This window comes from Chrysemys picta, chromosome 12 (assembly GCF_011386835.1).
Source record: "Chrysemys picta bellii isolate R12L10 chromosome 12, ASM1138683v2, whole genome shotgun sequence".
Classification (NCBI taxonomy): domain Eukaryota; kingdom Metazoa; phylum Chordata; order Testudines; family Emydidae; genus Chrysemys; species Chrysemys picta.
Genome location: NC_088802.1, coordinates 2951117 through 2971750, shown reverse-complemented (window position 1 = coordinate 2971750; position 20634 = coordinate 2951117). Strand labels below are relative to the sequence as shown.

Below are 20634 nucleotides of genomic sequence, written 5' to 3'. Positions count from 1 at the left end.
GGGGGACCCGAGCCTGGCCAGTACTCCAGGTCCCAACCCGGGGACCCTACAAACAGCTGCCACCCACTGGGTCCCTTTTAACTCTTTTGCTGCTGCTCCTGTTCCCTGGGCACTTCCCTGTGGTCCCAGCACCTTCACCCTTAGCTCGGGACTGAAGTCCTGCTTGAGTCCCTCCAGCCAGCCCGGGGCACACTCCTTGCTCCTCTGGCTCCAGCCAGCAACTAAAACTGCCCTCGCTAGCAGCTCCTTTTATATGAGCCTGCTGGATTCTGATTGGCTGCTCCCAGCAGCCTCTCTCTGATTAGCTGCTTCCCCCAGCTGCTCTAGGTGGCCTGGAGGACTCAATTCTACTGCTCTTTTCCTGGCATGGGGTGCGGTAGGACCTCCGAGCCTAAGACACCCCATCACAAAGCCCTTGCATTTTTCGCCATTAACAAAAAGCAAGAAAGGGCGTGCCCCTGATTTATTTTCTTTCTTTGATTGCCAAATTTTAACCATGAATCTTCAAAATCTGGGATACCATAAGGGCAACCCACTCCCCACCCCACACGCTTAAGAAGTGAAAGTCATAAAAGCTCTTATCTGTAGAGAATTATAGTGGTTTTTATTAAGCCAGTTGTTACAAGTGCAGAATAATTCTAAAAAGTAATTATCTGATGGGGAAAAAAGCTGGTATCCCTTTTGTAGGACAACTTCATTGTTAAAATTCTGCCATCATCGGCACACATCACTGTTTCAAAGCCAGATAAACCGCGGTGAAGTTGCATAGGCAGCTAGATAAGAGAATGTTTTCAAAATCAACCACACATTTGTCATTTCCTCTTAGCCCTCTGCAAACACCAAGCACTGCTTTACAAAATTCAGCCGATAATCTATTTCAAAGCTAAGTTGGGGTAAATATACGTAAACGTGCCATTACATGGATTTAAATAATAGGTAAATGGGTGCATATAGTCAAAGCTACAAGCAATTCTCTAAGATTTTATCAGCGCTAACATGGCTTAATTGTATTTTCTTAACACGAGTCATTAATAAGCATCCAGCAGCCCACATGTTTCATGTTATGCTCCACCCTAAAAGCGGTCTTTGACTAATTAAAGTGGGATATTAAAATAATCTTGAAGCAAACCTCGAAGAATATGCTCACTGATCAATTAGTAAAACATCCAGCCACAGCTCCGTCCATCTATCCAACCAGCTCCATCCTTCTATGCATCACTAACTCCATCCACTAGGTGGGGATGTTGGTTGATCTAAACTCATTACGGCAAGGTAAAAAATATCGTCCTTTGACTTCACTAGGATTTTACATTGAGATTGTTATCCGGGTGTAAAAACACACTTTTCTGTAGCGAAGGCTCGTAACAGGGGTTAATTAACTTGGGTCAACCTCCCTGGCCACACAATAGCAGATGTAAAGGTAGCCATCTTACAGCAAAAAAACCTTCAGGACCAGACTCCAAAGAGAAACTGCTGAGCTCCAGTTCATTTGCAAATTTGACACCATCAGATCAGATTAAACAAAGACTGTGAATGGCTATCCAACTACAGAAGCAGTTTCTCCTCCCTTGGTGTTCACACCTCAACTGCTAGCAGAGCACCTCACCCTCCCTGACTGAACTAACCTCATTATCTCCATACTGATTTATACCTGCCTCTGGAAATTTCTATTACTTGTGTCTGATGAAGTGGGCATTCACCCACGAAAGCTTATGCTCCAATACTTCTGTTAGTCTTAAAGGTGCCACAGGACCCTCTGTTGCTTTTTACAGATTCAGACTAACACGGCTACCCCTCTGATACTTAACTTGGGTTAGTTCGACATAAATGAATAACACACCTCTTTTTCCTAGTTGAAACATGTTTAACTCACTTTAAAAACTGAAAATGTGTCAATCTCAAAATTCATTTTTGGTTTTCAGGCAAAGGTGATCAAGAAACAAAATAAAACCTTCTGCCTCACCCCCATGTCCCTCCCCCGCAGTTTGACAACTGAAAACAAAGACGATTGAACACAAAAAGGAGATGGTTGTAGCACACATTAAGGTTTAGCTCTCTGTCCTCCCCTGGTGGTCAGACAGCGTAAAGATCCTTTACTAGCAGATCTGGGTTCTTTATTATTTGGGGGGTGGGGCAGGTTGTTTGGGGTTTATTTTGCTTAAAATATCTGAAAATTTTTGAACTGAAAATGGCCAAAAATGTCCAGCCAAAAAGTGCCAAAAATGTGTGATCCAAAACTAGGCAAACTTTCAGTTTTCTGACAAAAAATTGAAAATGTTTGAGCAAAGCAGACGTTTTTCAAAATGTTCTTTTTGACAAAAAAAAATCCAATTTCCTATTGGAAAAAGGGCTTAATGAAAATTTTGGACCAACCCGAATAATGGATCTAATTTTAGTCCTGTCCTATTTTAGATGTAGTGGTTTCATTCTGCACTGCATCACGCTATGGTGACCAAAAACAAATGGAAAATGAAAACTGAAAGAAAGTGTGTGTGTGTGTGTGTGTGTGTGTGTGTGTGTGTGTTTAAATTCACATAAAATTAATTTCTTGAAAATTTCTAAAAAAATAAGACGTTTGGGAAAAATCTTTTGGATTCTGTGAAAAAATACTTGTTGGAGGGGAGAAATAGGCTATTTTTTTGACAAAAAAAGTTTCTCTTTAAAATTTTTTAACCATCTCTACACATGGAGCTGGAGGATGTGAAGGAATCCTTGGAAAAGTGTTGGTTTCTCCTTTAGTCCCAGTCTTGCCAAGCCCAAATGATCAAAAATCATGAATCAGGACCCCAAAAGCATGAGATTGGTTTAAAAATGGTGAGATTTTAAACAAGAACAACACGTGTTTCATCCTATTTATTTACTGCCTAGTTTTGCAATTTTAGGTGTCACTTTTCTGGCTTGTCCATACAACCCCCATCTTTTAAAAAAATGAAAGTTGAGATTCTCAGGAAATCACTTGACTCCGGGAGGTGGGGGCTTTGAGCGTAACACTAAATATGGTGATGAAATGGAGAAAGTTGTTGACACTGGGATCCAGCGAAGATGCTCTAAAGTTGAGTCCCGTTCTGAAGGTCGAAGCCTCTTGGCAAGTTCCAATTTTGTTTTCTCTTCCTCCTCACTTTCTCGGCGGGCGGTTGGTTTTGGGCATTTTGACATCATGCATGAATTCCCCGTTCATGGAGAAGACGATGATTGTAATCTCCCCTTTCCCAGACTTGAACATCGTCCTGCCTCTGGTGGTGTCGAGCAACATCAGCGCATTCTCCTGAACATGCCTCCTCAAATGCTTCCAGAGCATATTGAAAGCAGCCCCTCAGCGCCTGCGTCATCATCCCAAAGGATTGCAACTTGTTGCGAGCCTTCACCAGGCTTGGTACGCTCAGAGGTGCAGGGCGGGTGCTGAGCCACGCCAGGTAAACCTCTGCCGTGGGCTCGTTGACGGTGTAGACCGGTTTCCTGTCACTGTAGGTCACGTTCGCCCTTCCCGGAGATGAACGGCAGATTTCTCCTGTTGCACTGGATTCTAGTTTCTTTTGGACCGCACTTTCTGGCATCCTAGAGCCTTCCTGCGCTTAGCCTAGCCGACCCCAAGAGCTAGAAAGAAAGAAAAAAAAACAGCTTGTGAATTCCCTTGCAGGAACTTAACTACTCTGCCCTCCGGCAGAGAGAAAAACCTCCAGCTGCTAAACCTCCCTGTTTTTCAAGCAGCCAAAAGGAAAAAAAATTGTGTCCATTTAAAATCCTGAGGTCCGTGCTTCTGGTTCAAAATGATCCCACCCCGCTGCCACCGTGTCAGGGTTCCCTCCCCCACTCTGAACTCTGGGGTACAGATGTGGGGACCTGCATGAAAGACCCCCTAAGCTTATTTCTACCAGTTTAGGTTAAAAACTTCCTGTTGCGGAGTGTGGGGGAGTCAGGGCCCTGCACCCCTCTTCCCGAGATTCACTGCGACTCTCAACCAGCCAGTAAAGCAGAAGGTTTATTTAAGGACAGGAACACAGTCTCAAGCAGAGCGTGTAGGTACGACCAGACCCCCTCAATTAGGTCCCTCTGGGGGGTTCAGGGAGCTTAGACCCCAGCTTGGGGTTCCCTGCGTTGCACCACCCAGCCCAAACCGAAACTAACTCCCAACTCCTCCTGCTGCTCCTCTCCTTTGTTCAGTCTCCCGGGCAGAAGGTGTTAATTCTCCCCACCCCCGTTCCTGGCTCAGGTTACAGCTCAGGTAGCTTCCTTCAAGGGAAGTCCCCCATCCCCACTGCAATCCCCCTGCAACATTCCCAGGTCAAATCTGCCCTGCTCCCTGCTCCGTCACACTTCCCCAAGGCACAAATCCCTTTCCTTGTCCTTGGACGGTATTGCTTCCTCTGTTGTACTTAAAGTACTGCACAGGAACTTTTCCGGGGGGATAAGGCAAAGCACCACATTTATTGATAATACATATATCAATTAATGCTGTATCCTATGCATATGAGATATATTACACTCATGCACTCACGTGCACACACACACACACACTCCGTCTTGTTGTTGTTACCAACTAGTTGCTCCCCTTAACTGCACTGGCCAGGTGAGTTAGATGGGGGAGGGGTGGAGCCGGGCTTCTGTCGATCTGGATCGATGATCTGATGTTGACGAGACCCGGTGACCTCTGCAAGACACCTCACATTTGTAGCAGCTTCACTCCCATGCAAATCTATACCAGATGCAAAATCTGTGTCTGTGTCAGTTGGTTCTTTGTGCTGCTTCCTTCTGGGTGTTTTATTGTTCTTGGGTCTGGCTTCCATCCCCCTTCCAACTGTTGCAGCTGTCTGGACGTGCCTGCCTTCCACGCCTTCCTCATTCACACCTCATTCATTCAACAGGGCAATTGATTAAAAGGGGGGAGATCTTATTCTACTCCTAGCGAAAAGACATTTTTCTTCTAACTTAACTATCCTTAGGGGCTATAACATTATACCAAGGCTCAATACAAATTTTCTCTATACGGATTTGATATAAAGTTCCTATATCAAAGGACTTGATACAAGGTTGTATGAAAACAGATGTTATATATGGAAAGACTTAATACAAGGTTATATGAAGAGGCATAGTACAAAGTCATATGAAAATAATGCACAATTATGCAAAGATGCTTAATGCAGAGATTTAACTACACCACCACGAAGTGATTTAGACAAAGAATGAGGAAAAGGACCACTTTGAGTTCCTATTTCCCCAAAATATCCCCCAAGCCCCTTCACCCCCTTTCCTGGGGAGGTTTGAGAATAATATACCAACCAATAGGTTAACAAAGTGAGCACAGACCAGACCCTTGGGTTTTTAGGACACTAAAAACAATCAGGTTCTTAAAAGAAGAACTTTATTATAAAGAAAAATGAAAAGAAGCACCTCTGTAAAATCAGGATGGAAGGTAATTTCACAGGGTAATAAAAAGATTTAAAACACACAGGATTCCCCTTTAGGCTCAACTTCAAAGTTACAAAAAACAGGAATAAACCTCCTGTTAGGATAGGGAAAATTCACAATTTTCTCTTCTAATTCGCCTCTTCTAATCCTACCTCATTTTCACTGGTATTCACTATGTCCAATTGCCACCAACCTTCTTGCTGAAACCCAAAACAAAGAAATTGTTAAGCACCTCTATCATTTCCACATGTTCTGTTATTGTTTTTACCTCTTCATTGAGTAACAGGCCTACCGTGTCCTTGGTCTTCCTCTTGCTTCTAATATATTTGTAGAATGTTTTCTTGTTGTTCTTAATGTCTCCAGCAAGTTTGATTTCATTTTGCATCTTGGACTTTCTAATTTTACCCCTACAAACTTGTGTCGTTTGTTGATATTAATCTTTTGTAAGTTGACCTAGTTTCCACTTTTTGTAGGACTCTTTTTTGATTTTTAGATCATTCAAGATCTCATGGTTAAGCCAGGGTGGTTGCTTGCCATACTTCCTATCTTTCCTACACAGTGGATAGTTTGCTCTTGCGCCCTTAATAATGTCTCTTTGAAGAACTGCCAACTTTCTTCAATATTTTTTCCCCTTAGACTTGCTTCCCATGGGATCTTACCTACCAACTCCCTGAGTTTGTTGAAGTCTGCCTTCTTGAAATCCATTGTCTTAATTTTGCTGTTTTCCCTCCTACCTGTCTTTAGAATCATGAACTCTGTCATGTCATGATCGCTTTCACCCAAGCTGCCTTCCACTTTCAAATTCTCAACCAGTTCTTCCATATTCGTCAAAATCAAATCTAGAACAGCCTCTCCCCTAGTACCTTTCTCCACCTTCTGGAATGAAAAATTGTCTCCAGTACATTCCAAGAACTTGTTGGATAATCTGTGCCCTGCTGTGTTATTTTCCCAACAGATGTCTGGGGAGTTAAAGTCCCCCATCGCCACCAAGTCCTGTGCTTTGGATGATTTTGTTGTTTAAAAACAGCCTCATCCACCTCTTCTCCCTGGTTAGGTGGTCTGTAGTAGACTCCTACTGTAACATCACTCTGGTTTTTTATCCCTTTTATCCTTACCCAGAGACTTTCTACACGTCTGACTCCTATTTCCATCTCAACCTCAGTCCAAGTGTGCACATTTTTAATATATAAGGCAACACCTCCTCCTTTTCCCCCCTGCTTGTCCTTCCTGAGCAAGCTGTACCCTCCTATACCAACATTCCAGTCATGTGTATTATCCCACCAAGTCTCTGTGATGCCAACTATGTCACAGTTGTGTTTATTAACTAGCATTTCAAGTTCTTCCTGCTTATTCCCCATACTTCTCACATTACTATACAGACATTTTAGATACTGATTTGAATCCCGCCCCCCAGTTCTGTCTTCTCTCTCCTCGATCCCTGCTGTAACAGCCCATGCTCCCCCCCAATTCTGACCCTTCTCCCAGTTCTCCATATTTTTTACTTACTTCTGGGCTTTGGTCTCCTGCACCCATTAAACCTAGTTTAAAGCCCTCCTCACTCGGTTAGCCAGTCTGTGTTCAAATATGCTCTTCCCCTTTTTCATGATTTTGAAACAGATCCATTTCATATGACTACTTTAGCTTATAAAACAAAATACTACTAACTTAATCAATCCAAAACAGCTTAATAGATCAAGACAACTTTGTCCAGGCTTGGGTTCTTTGGCTAACACCCTCTGGCCCCCCTGCTGCATACCAGGATCACGGCCCCCCCAAGACACCCACAGCCCATTGACCATCACTCCAGCCGGCTGCAGAACCTCTCCCCCAGCGGCCTTCACTACCGGGGGCCGACGTTCAGGGTGTGGTGGGGTTGGTTGCCATTGAGGAACCGCGCGGTGTGGGCCCACAGCCCCGATGCCCGGATGCGGTAGTGGACGCGGCCGTCCCGGTCATCGTAAACATTGATCTGGTTCCCCCCAGCCCCCGCAGAGAAGCTCAGTGCCCGCCCAGTGCAGTCCACCACCATCCTGGCATCGTCCTGGACGCAGAGGGGCTCCTCTGCAAATTTCTGCACGGCGAAGTCCAGGCAGCCTCTGAGCTCCTCGGTCAGCGCCCCCCAGGCCTGGAGCCGGCGCCGCACCCTCAGCAGCTCGTCCACGCTCAGCGGCTCCGGGCGCACGGCCAGCCTGGCCAGATACAGCTCAGCCGTCCGCACCTCTGCGCTGTACCAGACGCGGTGGTGGAGGAGATAGACCGAGATCTCGCAGTCCCCCTGGCCGGAGAGGAACTCCAGCACCCGCCCCGCACACTGGACGCTCAGCCGGGCGTTGGCCTGGACCGCCGGCGGCTCCTTGCTGAACTCCTCGATGGCCCGCTCGAGACAGGCCCGGAGCTCGTAGCTCCCCTCGTCCAGGCCCTGCAGCCGGTCCCGGTGCCTCAGGAGGTTGGCAATGGTCAGAGGCTCCCGGAAGGACAGCAGGGCAGCAATGTGGAGCAGGGCGTCCCTGAGGAGGCGGAGGACACCCTGGGGGAGGCTCAGCGGATGGACCATCAGAGCTGTGGGGTCCCCGGCACTTGAAGGGGAGAGGCCCAGCGTCTCCTGGTGCAGCACAGGCGCCAGGATGCAGAGGACGATGGAGACCAGCATCACGGCCAAGGCCGTCATGAGACACTTTCGCAACAGGTGGCCCAGCTGCCTCCTGGCCCAGTCCAGGAGCAACCAGTGGAGCCAGTTAACGGCCCAGCTGTAGCTGATGGTCAGTGGCTGAGCCATGGCCCTCCAGTGCCCACGCACAGCTGGCTGGGGGAGGGGTCAACGCAACTCAGTGTCCGGACGACCAGCTCAGCACTGCCCAGCCATGGCCTGGGCCCTAAGGGGTGGGAAGGAGACTGGATCAGTTCAGGTGACCCTCACTCCCAACACACAGCCAGTGGTGAGCTGGAGCCGGTTCGCACTGGTTCGCGGGAACCGGTTGTTATATTTAGAAGCCCTTTTAGAACCGGTTGTCCTGGTTCTAAAAGGACGTTTAAATTTAATATAAGCTCCAGCAGCTCCCTGCCCTGCCCCCGGCCCCCGGCCCCCGCTCACCTGGCTCCGGCTCCGCCTCTGCCTCCTCCCCTGAAGGCTCCGCCTCCCAGCTTCCCGCCAATCAGCTGTTCAGTGGGAAGCCTGGGAGGGCTGAGAAGGAAGCAGCAGCTTCCTCCAGGTGAGCTGGGGCGGGGGGCGTGAGGAGGGCTCCAGGCGCCGCGTGGCTCCGGCCGGCCCTGGCCCTGACTCCAGCCGGCCGGGCAGCGTGGCTCCAGGCCAGACCCCGGCCCCGACTCCAGCCCGGGCCCCTGACTCCGGCCCGGCCCCTGAGTTCGGCTCAGACCCCGGCCCCGACTCTGGGCCAGCCCCGGCTACGGGCCCTGGCCCCCGGCTATGGGCCCCAGCGCCCGACTCCAGGCCCTGGCCCCCGACTCCGGCCCGCGGCTCTGGGCCGACCCCTGGCTCCGGCCTGGCTCCCGGCCCCGACTCCGGGGCAGCCCCCGGCTTCGGGCCGGCCCACGGCTCTAGGCCAGCCCCTGGCTCCAGCCCCCGACTCTGCGCTGGCCCCTGACTCCGGCCCGGCCCCCGGCTCTGGCCCGGCCCCGACTCCAGGCTGGCCCCCAACTCCGGGCTGGTGCCCACACCTCCTGGCTTTGACTCCGGGCAGCGCAGCCCCCACCTCCAGGCAGCGCGGTAAGGGTGGTGGTGGGGTGGATTAGGGTCGGGACTGGTGGCGGTCAGAGGGCAGGGAACAGGGGGATTGAATGGGGGCAAGGGTCCCGGGGGGCAGTCAGGAAGGAGCAGGGGTGTTGGATGGGGCGGTGGGGGGCAGTCATGGGCAGGGGTTCCAGGGGCAGTCGGGACAGAGGGAAGGGGCGGTTGGATGGGGCAGGGGTCCTGGGGGGCCATCAGCAATGAGAGGAGGGGTTGGATGGGGCGGCAGGGGGCAGTTAGGGGACAGGGAAGGGGGGTGGATGGGGCAGGAGACCCGGGGGTGGGGTGTCAAGGTATGTGGGGGGTTGGATGGGGCAGGAGTCCCGGGGGGTGGGGGGACAGGACCCCCTCGTGGGGTGAGGAGGAGGGAACCGGTTGTTAATATTTTGGCAGCTCATCACTGCATGCAGCCCCCTGCTAGCCCAGCCGTGTGCTCCCCCCGCCCCCAACCCTGCCTGCGCCCCTCACTCCCGACACGCAGCCCCTGCAAGCCCAGCCCTGCCGGTGCCCCTCACTCCCGACACACAGCCCCTGCAAGCCCAGCCCTGCCCCCACCAGCTCTGCCGGTGCCCCTCACTCCCGACACACAGCCCCCTACTAGCCCAGCCCTGTGCTCCCCCCGCCCCCAACCCTGCCTGCGCCCCTCACTCCCAACACACAGCCCCTGCAAGGCCAGCCCTGGGCTCCCCCCGCCCCCAGCCCTGCCTGCGCCCCTCACTCCCGACACGCAGCCCCTACTAGCCCAGCCCTGCCCCCCCCAGCTCTGCCAGTGCCCCTCACTCCCGACACGCAGCCCCCTGCAAGCCCAGCCCTGGGCTCCCCCAGCCCTGCCCGGGCTGCAGCTGGGGAGTGAGGGGCGCCGGCGGATCTGGGTGGGGGGTGTCAGTGACATTCCTACCCCAGCACTTCCAGTGTCTCCTGTTCTCTCAGCACAACTTGCTTCTCTGGCTGTGTCTCTGCCCCAGCATGAATTAAAATCCTCTCCCCCCCCCGCCACTTCTCCCGTTAGTTTCGGTTTCCTTCCTTCCCCTGGAGCGGGGCGTGGGGCCGGGCAGGAGGCAGCTGGTTCTCTGGTCTGTCCATCCTCTCCGCCTTGTGATCTGTGTCCCCCCATCCTGCCCAGGGGGCCCTTGCCCCCCCGCACTGTTTCCAAGGTGGGGCGTGTCCCAGACTCCCAGCTCCATCGGGCTCACCTGGGATTTTCCGTTCACAGGAGATTTGGCTTTTCTCCTACTCTGTTTTCGATCTGATCTGGAAAACTCGCCCTGCTGACTTTCAAATTCCCCACAAACTGCAGCCCCCCAAAAGTTTGAGAGCCACGGGCCCTGAAATGCAGGGGTCAGAGCCCGGCTGATGGGGGTGAAAGCAGGGTCTGAATGAGCGCTCCCCGGACAGGTATCTGGGGAGGGGAAAACGCTTCAGGCCCAAGACTGTATTTACTGTACTTGAACACACCTTCTCTGCCCAGGTATCCAGCAGACACAGCTGTGTTTGCCCAAGTGATCAACTTTGGTTGGTGTTGGGTTACAGGCTACACTCATTACTCTAGTTGCTTTCCACACACCACTCTTAGTATAACTTGCTATAGGTGATGCACCAAAATATTTGGACGCTAATATTTTCACTGCATCATTCAATGTATTAACCTTTTGGGGGATATTGCAGGTTATATACAGTATGTGTTTAATGACTTTTAAACCAAACCTTGTACTTTTGGATAATTTTAAGCATTATGCCCCGATGGATAAAGACTCTTTCCTTGACCTGTGTATTAGATCATTTTAATATCAGCGTTAATAAAAAATGTACATTTGAATGCAGGGGCAGTGAAATGTTGTTATCCTTCCTGTACGAGTATCGGGGAGAAGAACCGCATTTAGCCTGAGGGCGTCACCCAGAACTGGACTGAACTTGCTGGATGCCAGACACCTCTGAAGCGGAAGAAGGGGTGGAGACAGGTGTCCCTGCTGGGAGGTGTGGAGCCTACCTAAGAGTCCTAGGCATGGTTTAACCTGCCTCTCCCCACTGCTCAGAGACAGAGCTAATTAAGGCTCCAGTAGGAGTCTTTTGTTAAGTGCTCACTGGAGCTGGAATCACTGGTGGTGGGACGGCGTTTCTGCCCAGCCTCCTTCAGCAGTGAGGTTCCCCCACTAACAGCTGAAAATAACTGAAAGTCGAGTGGAACCTCAAGAGACCGACCTGCAGAGGTCACAGTAGAGAAGCAGGTAGTGAGTGGCTGGCAGGGTGGGGCGGACGGCGAAGCAGTGAGCGGCTGGTGGGGCGGACAGCAGGGTGGTGAGCGGCTGGCGGGGTGGCCAGTGGGGCGGTGATCGGCTGGCGGGGCGGACAGCAGAGCAGCGATGCCAAAGGAAGTGGTCAGACGTGGAGTGAGAAAGGTGCCTTTTCTCCCCACCCCACCCTCATGGGAGGTGAACTCACACAGATCCCCTCTGAACTTTGGGTCCTCACTGACCAAGGGGAACCACTGTGAGTGGGGTGCGGTGGAGGGAGAAGAGAGGGGCATGGGGAAGTAAATTTTGGTTGAACGCAAGAATCTGAGGCAAAAGACGCTGCCCCACGCACTCTGGGGTGGGGGTTTTGCTCAGGGTTGAATGATCCTTGCAGCATTTTCCAAAATGAATTCTGGGTGACTTCTGTCCTTCATTAAAAGTTTCTTTCCTACATTCCTAAGTTCCTACACTCAGACTCCGTGCTTGCGAGTGGGGAAGTTTTGCCTCTCAGAGACACCCAGGGGTGGGGTGTAATTTTCCCACGTCACCGGGTGGGGGCTCAAGCCGGGTTTGTATTGTATTGTTGAAAAGGAACCACTAGATATTGAACCCAGCCCTGGTTGCTGCCGGCTCCACCTGGCAGAAGGGTGATGGGAAGGGTCCTGCTTCAAGGAACCCAGGAGTCCGTGGAGAGTGTATGTCCCTCCCCCCAGCCCACAGAGAGGGGAAGTGGCTGGCAGAGCTTGGAACCCTTCACCTATCCCACCCTGTGTCTCTGGATAGGAGGTTGCTGGTTCTGAACCTGTAAGGGCATAACCAGGACCTCACCCAGGCCCTTCCCGGCAGCCCCTAACTTCCGATTTCCCCGTTAAGTATAACTGAGACGCCTCCTGGTTTCTGTCGCCCACCCCAGGCAGGGGAGGAGGAAAGGACTTGTCGAACCATCGAGCAATTCTGCAGTGAGAGCGTGCCTAGACAGAATCAGGAAGAGCAACTGCGCTTTACGTTTGCACCCGGCCTTAATCCAAATTAGGCGTCAGGTGTAGCCAAATGCTAATACAATCCAGGAGTCCTGGCTCCCAGCCCCCTACCCCCCTGCTCTAACCCACCAGACCCCACTCCCCTTCCAAACCTGGGTTAGAACTAAGGCATCGTAGGGATGGAGATCAGGACCATATTTGGATATGAGTGACCCAGGTGTAAATCCAGAAGCCAGTGGAATTGCTCCAATGTAACTGAGGGTGAAATCAGACCCGATGTTTCATTTTCCACCATCTCCATTCCCCCAACGAGGCTGAGTCCTCCACACACTCATCTCCCCTGTGCCTCAAAGGGAGATCTCCGACCCCATGACCTGTTTCCTCTCACTGCTACAGGCTGTGTACAAATGTGTGCATTATTTGGAAACTAAAAGGAAACATCATGTGTTTTGGGTGCAGCTAAATCTTCTCCGCTGTATGTATACTACAGAGAATTCTTTCCTGGGTGTCTGGCTGGTGAGTCTTGCCCACATGCTCAGGGTTTAGCTGATCGCTATATTTGGGGTCGGGAAGGAATTTTCCTCCAGGGCAGATTGGCAGAGGCCTTGGAGGTTTTTCGCCTTCCTCCGCAGCATGGGGCACGGGTCACTTGCTGGAGGACTGAAATCTTTAAACCACAAGTTGGGGACTTCAATAGCTCAGACATAGGTTAGGGGGTTGTTACAGGAGCGGGTGGGTGAGATTCTGTGGCCTGCGTTGTGCATGAGGTCAGACAAGAAGATTATAATGGTCCCTTCTGACCTTAAAGTCTGTTAGTCTATGTGTATGTGATGCCGAGAAGAGAGGGAAAGCGCAGAGCGTGGCTCATCTCTTTGGATCATCCCCCGCTGGGTAAGTAGGTGAGATTTCTTGCTTTCTCTGTCTTCATTTTTCCTTCTCGATTCTGCTTTCAATTGACCTGAAGTGCATTTCCTGGTGGAACAGACATATACATCTTGCAAAAATCATGGTCGTTGATGATTCCCTCCTTAAAATGTCAGTGGAATAAGGCTCAAATCAGGGAGCCAAATCCTCAAATATAACAACCGCTGTCTTGGTCGATGTCAGGGATCCAATCGGTAACCTCCAGAGCGAGGCTGATGTACCCCGAGAGCTTGAAGTAAAGAACCAACTTCTACAGCAGGGAGCTGAAGTTAACTCGTGTTCTCTTGAAAGAGACAAGGTAGGTGAGATAATATCTTCTATTGGACCAACTTCTGCGGGTGAGAGAGACAAGCGCTTTCCACCCACACAGAGCTCTTCTCCGAGTCTGGAGACGGGAACCAGAGTCTGGACTTATTACAAAGCTGGTTAAGCTCCCCTGTTGTGCAGGTGTTTCCTTTGATCACGGGCGGCGGGTATCACAGGCCAGGGCAGGCTTAAGCCTCCCCTAACCCAGGCCGGGCCCCACCACACTCCCCCTCTCCCCCGAAGCCAGCGGGGGCTCAGCTTGGGACAGCAGCCTAGAGCGTGGGGCTCAGATGTCCAGTGGGCTTGGGCTGGCTGGTGGCCCAGGCTTGGGCCAGTGGGAGGCTCAGGCCGGTCCCGGGGTTGGGCCAGTGCTTGGGGTCATCCGGCAGCCCGGGGGTTGGGGTGTTTTGGCCAGGGCCCTCCGGCCATGAGGGTGGGGCCTCTGGGCTCTGGCGGGTGAGAGGTGGCGGGGGGGCTTGGGTGGGAGGAGCAGGGCTGGAGAGACTCGCCTCCCCGAAAGGGGGGGAGTTTTCAAACACTGCCCACGCCTTTGGGGGTGACAAAAAGATCAGAGACGGATCGATCGCTTTGTGAAGAGCATTCACCCACTGTTGATTTTGTTTTTGTCTTTTAGCATTTTTACCCTCTGTGAGTTCATTCGAGAGCACAGTGATTGTCTGGTCGTTGGGGCATTTTGTGCCCTGGGCGAGGTACCGCAGGTTTTGTGGTAGGCAGGTGTGGGACCCTTGGATCTTGAAAGGTGTGTTGTGGTGTGTGGGGGTGAGATATTGCTCATCATAGCAGTGGAGATACGGCTGCAGGCTTTGCCTCTGTTGTCCTGACCCAGAAGTCGATGGCAAAGGTTTAAAGATCCAAGATCAACACCTAAGAAACATGCACCCAGGGTATTACACAGAGCTGGATTGCCTTGTGTCATAAATATAAAGGGAAGGGTAACAACCCTTATGTATACAGTAACATAAAATCCCTTGTGGCCAGAGGTACAGAATCCCCTTAACATTTAAGGGGTTAATCTGTTCAATTAACCTAGTTGGCACCTGACCAGAAGGACCAATGGGAAAAGAAGATACTTTCAAGTCGGGGGGCGGTTTTGTTTGTGCTCTCTTTGTTTGTTCCCTCTCGGACAGAGAGAGGGACCAGGGCAGGAAAAAAACATCTCCTAAAAACATACCTGAAATGAGCATCTAAGATTACAAACATTGTAAGTAAGGTCAAGAAAATGTGTTAGGTTATCTTTTGTTTTATAACAGCGTAGCTGAATTCGACGTATCCTATTCGACTTACCCCGCTGTGAGGACGATGGCAAATCGATCGCCGCGGCTCCCCAGTCAACGGAGCTTACTCCTCCTGACGAGGTGGGAGTACGCGCGTTGATTCGGGGATCGATTTATCCATCTAGATGAGACGCAATAAATCGATCCCCGAGAGATCGATTTCTACCCGCCGATCCGGGCGGGTAGTGTAGACTAGCCCTTAGACAAGTTAGATGTTTTCAAGTCACCAGAGCCTGATGAAATGCATCCTAGAATACACAAGGAGCTGACTGAGGAGATATCTGAGCCATTAGCGATTATCTTTGAAAAGTCATGGAAGGTGGGAGAGATTCCAGAAGACTGGAAAAGGACACATACGGTGCCCATCTATGAGAAAGAAAATAAGGGCAACCCAGGAAATTACAGACCAGTCAACTTAACATCTGCACCAGGTAAAGTAATGGAGCAAATCATTAAGGAATCAATTTGCAAAGATCTAGAAGATAATAAGGTGATAAGTGATAGCATGGATTTGTCAAGAACAAATCATGTCAAACCAACCTGATAGCTTTTTTTGACAGGGTAACAAGCCTTGTGGATGGGGATAAGTGGTAGATGTGGTATATCTGGACTTTAGTAAGGCTTCTGATACTGTCTCTCATGACCTTCTCATTAACAAATTAGGGAAATACAACCTGGATGGAACTACTATAAGGTGGGTGCATAACTGGTTGGATAACCATTCCCAGAGAGCAGTTATCAGTGGTTCACAGTCAGACTGGAAGGACATAATGAGTGGGGTTATGCAGGGATCAGTTCTGGGATCAGTTCTCTTCAATATCTTCATCAATGATTTAGATAATGGCACAGAGAGTACACTTATAAAGTTTGCGGAGGAGACCAAGCTGGGAGGGGTTGCAAGTGCCTTGAAGGATAGGATGAGAATTCAAAATCATCTGGACAAACTGGAGAAATGGTCTGAGGAAAGAAGGAGTACAGTGGAAATGGATCTGGGGTCATAGTGGACCACAAGCTAAATATGAGTCAACAGTGTAACGCCGTTGCAAAAAAAAGCAAACGTCATTCTGGGATGTATTAGCAGGAGTGTTGCAAGCAAAACATGAGAAGTAATTCTTCTGCTCTACTCCGCGCTGATTAGACCTCAGCTGCAGTTTTGTTTCCAGTTCTGGGTGCCACATTTCAGGAAGAATGTGGACAAATTGGAGAAAGTCCAGCAAAGAGCAACAAAAATGATGAACCGTCTGAAAAACATGACCTATGAGGGAAGATTGAAAGAACTGGGTTTGTTTAGTCTGGAGAAGAGAAGTCTGAGAGGGGACATGATAACAGTATTCAAGTACCTGAAAGGTTGTTACAAGGGGGAAGGAGAAAGATTATTCTCCTTAACCTCTGATGATAGGATGAGAAGGAATGGGTTCAAACTGCAGCAAGGGAGGTTTAGGTTGGACATTAGGAAAAACTTCCTAACTATCAGGGTAGTTAAGCCCTGGAATAAATTGCCTAGGGAGGTTGTGGAATCTCCATCATGGGAGATTTTTAAGAGGAGGTTTGACAAACGCCTGTCAGAGATGGTCTAGAGATGGTGCTTGGTCCTGCTATGAGTGCAGGGGACTGGACTCGATGACCTCTTGAAGTCCCTTCCAGTCCTATGATTCTTTGATTCTGTGATGTTCTGTTACAAGCCTGTTTGTTAGAAAATTGTTTAACAACCCCTGTGCACTTTCCTCTAATTGCTCAGTAGAAGAATGTGTAGCTGGTCTTTGTGTGAATGAGGTGTGTGTGTGTGTGGCAAATAAGAAATAGGCTGTTAGTAGCAGAAGGGCCTAACTGCAGAAGAAAGAGTGAAGGAAATCCAGAGGCAAGCACCACCCTGCCTTGGTGATCCAAGGGGTACAGATATAACCCTGAATTGCAAAGGCGTCCGCCTCAAACTAAAAACAAAGTATAAGATGAGGAGCAGCTGTGCAAACATCCAGCACCCAGTTTGTAATTAAGGATCCAAACGTCACTGATGGAAGATAATTGTGAGAACGGCAAATTTATAATTATCTAATCCCAGCTGAGACAGCAAAATCTAGAGCCTTACATCAGAGACAACTGATAGAATGATGGGTGGGAGCCAGGAGGCATTGGGTTCGTTCTGCACCAATGACGGAGCATCGGATGCGTCTGACGGAGGCCCGGCTCCCACTCGTGTTCAGTCGAGCTGGCAACTCGGCTGACACAAGCAACGATAAAGGCCTTTTTCATAGCATCCAAACCAGTTGTTCATTTGGGATCCTGTTCAGTTCCATAGCTGTAACCAAATTCCAGGTTGAATAGAGTCTGGCTGGACTTAGGAGGGCAATTTTTCAACTTGTTATATCATAGGAGAGGGCTTTCCCTAAATTCAGGAATCTGCACATGGGAAGTGAGAGTTCCTGGGCAGGAAGGAATAGTTCTTGCCTCAAAACACCATATGGAACATGGACAAATGACACCACACCCAACAGGGAACCTTTGTATTCTACGGAATCCGCCTTCCTGGGATTCCCATGGCTGCCAGCTGAATAGGTTTGCCTGGCAGCAGAAAGACGTGGATGATCTTGTGTCTTGAATGAAAACCTAAGATCCATGAAGATCTGTGAATCCAGGGGACCAGACATGATTCTTCCATGGGAACAGTGGAGGAGGGAACCCAGCCCTGGAGGGAATGAAGCTGGAGGAAACACCATAAGGGGAACACCAGCTGCAGAACCCTTTTTGGTGCGTGTGTGTGTGTATGTGTGTGTGTGTATAAATATATGCATACACTGATATTAATAGTTGTGTAGCATTTTAAATAAAGGCGGCGTATTGCCTTGTCCCCTGAAAAAGAGTCCATGAGTCTTTACAAGCATAACATTAGCTCCAGCCTCTCCCCTAGTCTCGGGCCCAGGTTCATGGCATTGACTCAGCGCACCTGTAGCTCCCCAGCCACACGGCCCCTCCAGGAAGGTCTCTGAGCCCTGGCTCCCGGCCCGTACAGCTCAGCATCCCTGTCGGATCGTTCTGAGGCTGCTCCCTGCCCTTTCCAGGGGCTCCGTGAGCAAATGCGGCTGCCTCTGGGGCTTAGACCCCCCCCCCACTGTAACACGGGCGCTGGACCAGGGTTCTGCTGAGGGTCAGCTGCCGTCCTGGGTTAATTTCCTGCCTGTGGCCAGGGGAGGGAGCCTTTGCCGGGCCCCCTGGATGGGACAAGGCAGCCCAATACCTGTGGTTAGAGCTGGGCAGGTTCCAGGGCCAGGTATCCTCGCTAGGAGGAAACAGGATGGACTCAGGGTGCCGGTTTCACTCCCCGCTCCTGGAGAATCATCTCAAAGGGACCCCGATCCCCCCACTTGGACCTGCTGGAAACAGGAGCACACGTGAGCTTTTCCCAAGCTCTGGGAATGGAGTGAGGGATAGAGGTTAGAGAAGGAGGGGGCTGGGAGCCAGGACTCCTGGGTTCTCTCCCCAGCTCTGGGAGGAGAGTGGGGGCTGGTGGTTAGAGCATGAGGGGGCTGGGAGCCAGGACCCCCGGCTGTCTGAACCCACGGCTCAGTGCTCATAGGCGAGAGATACCAGCAACCACCAAACTCAGGGGAGTCTGATCATCCCTCATTGACCCCCAGGACGACGGGAGTGCCCTGGTTGCCCCTGGTGTGTGTCCCCACGCTGGCGCTGTGTGTACAGAACAAGACAATTAAAAGGACAACAATGCATAGCATGAATGGGTGGGCCTGGATGCCTGGGTTCCCCTAAGGGAAATGGGCTGGCCTGGCTGTTGTGGTGTGAAATTGATCCCCGCCCTAGGCGTGGGACTGAACCCAGGAGGAAGGTGAATTACTCTCTACGGGGAAATTGAAAGTTAGATGCAGCCTGTAGAGTGTGCGTGTGCGGGGGGCGGGGCTGGGTAGAAGTTGTGGAGGTGGGTGGGAGGGATAGTTATGGGGGGACAGAGGATGGGGTGGTTGGGTACAGGACATGGGGGGCTGAGGGGCTGGATACAGAGGATGGGACGACGGGGGGCTAGTTACAAGGTGTGTGGGGTGTTGGAGCGGGGACTGCAGGGTGGTGCAGGGCTCTTCTCAGACACCCTCCCCTCTCTCTGGGGTGGAGGAGGGACATAGAGTCACCTCAGACTCCTGGGTTCCTTAACGCTGGAGCCCCCTCCCCAAATCGCTCGGGCTCTGAGTGCCGTATTGTGTCTCACAATTCCACAGGGTCATGGGGGACGGGGCGCGGCAGGAACAACTTGTGGCCAGAGCATCACGGTCAACATCAGCGAGTGCCCGGTGGGGCACCTGACACGCCGGGTTGAGCTGGGCTCGGCCATTGTTCCATTGCAGTCAATGGGGACAGACCCAGCTGATTTCAATACAAATTTCTCCCAACATTTTCCTCCAACCTTTTCGTGTCAGACCCGTTTGCCTATCTATCCTATCTCCTAGAACTGGAAGGGACCTTGAAAGGTCATCGAGTCCAGCCCCCTGCCTCCACTAGCAGGATCAAGTACTGATTTTGCCCCACATCCCTAGGTGACCCCCTCAAGGATTGAACTCACAATCCTGGGTTTAGTAGGCCAATGCTCAAACCACTGAGCTATCCCTCAAGTTCAACACACAGCCCCCCTCCCTCCTTCCTCTCCTCTCCTCTCCTCACCCCCCCATTTAAAAGGCAAGACTCAAAGTTGCGGCTTCTTTGACGTGCCTCTGTTCGGGCTCGGCAGATAGGGCTCATTTCTCCCGTGTCTCGTCCCCTCGAAACAGCTCCACGCCATGGGGTCCAGCCAGAGCCAGAGGTTTATTGCAAGCAAAGGGGGAAGAAGAAATACAATCCCCTAGTCCAGCCACAGCCTCGCCTTGAGTGTAATTAAAATCACACACACCTGTGTTGGCAGCTAATCCAGTCCCCCGTAATCCACCAGACCCCACTCCCCTCCCAGAGCCGGGGAGAGAACCCAGGAGGCCTGGCTCTGGCTCCCAGGCCGCCCTGTTCTAAACACCAGACCCCCTCCACTCCCAAAGCCAGGATGGAACCCAGGCATCCTAGGGATGGAGATCAGGGCCAGATTCCGATCTCTGTGTCCCCAGTGTGAACCCGGAGGCCGACTGACTAACTTCAACATAAGTAAAGGAAAACTCTGCCCCAATGTTTCATTTTCCACTGGCTTCATTCTCCCAGTGGGGCTGAGTCCACTACAAATCATCCCTGCTGTGCCTCAAAGGGGGAGCTGAGAGCCCACAACCGATTTTCCCACGTCCCCCAGAGTCTCCCAGCTGCATCCCAGCCCCCCGAACCTAACCGCCTGCACCCAGCTCCCCAATCCCTCTGGCTCCATGCAGCACCCTGTACTCATCCCCCCCAGTAGCCCCACCCCCCAGAACCCTGCCCCCTTGGACCCAACTCCCCGCGTAGTGCAGGTGGCTCGTAACAGGACAGACAGACACACTAACCCGGGGCCCCTGCCTCCCCATGTCTCTGGCCACAAGTTGCTGTTTCTGAACCCCTCAAGATGTCCCCAGAACACCCTCACACAGACGCACAGAAACATCCTTCCCGGAAGACCCTAACTTTCGATTTCCCCGTCAAGGGTAATTCAGACTCCTCCTGGGCAGGGGTGGAGAAAAGGGCCTGTTGAAACGTGGCGTGATTCTGCAATGAGAACACACCTAGATGGAGTCATGAAATGCAAAGGAAGTTCACGTACATACCTGGCCTTCATCCAAATTAGGCTTCAGTGTAGC

The 20634-nt window shown here is 51.4% G+C and overlaps 1 protein-coding gene across 2 annotated transcripts; it reads right to left on the bottom strand.

Moving 5' to 3' along the window:
• Positions 1-578: 578 nt before the first annotated feature.
• Positions 579-10575, bottom strand: LOC135974679 (uncharacterized). Of its 2 annotated transcripts, none has more exons than XM_065563098.1 (2): positions 10050-10575; positions 579-8279 (listed from the first exon to the last, which is right to left on the bottom strand). In XM_065563098.1, the coding sequence occupies exon 2, from the start codon at positions 8180-8182 to the stop codon at positions 7247-7249; it is 936 nt and encodes a 311-aa protein (XP_065419170.1). In that variant the 5' UTR covers positions 8183-8279; positions 10050-10575; the 3' UTR covers positions 579-7246. The 2 variants fall into 2 exon arrangements, with proteins under 2 accessions (XP_065419170.1, XP_065419171.1); XM_065563099.1 differs by having other exon boundaries at positions 10345-10575.
• Between the last annotated feature and the right edge of the window lie 10059 nt (positions 10576-20634).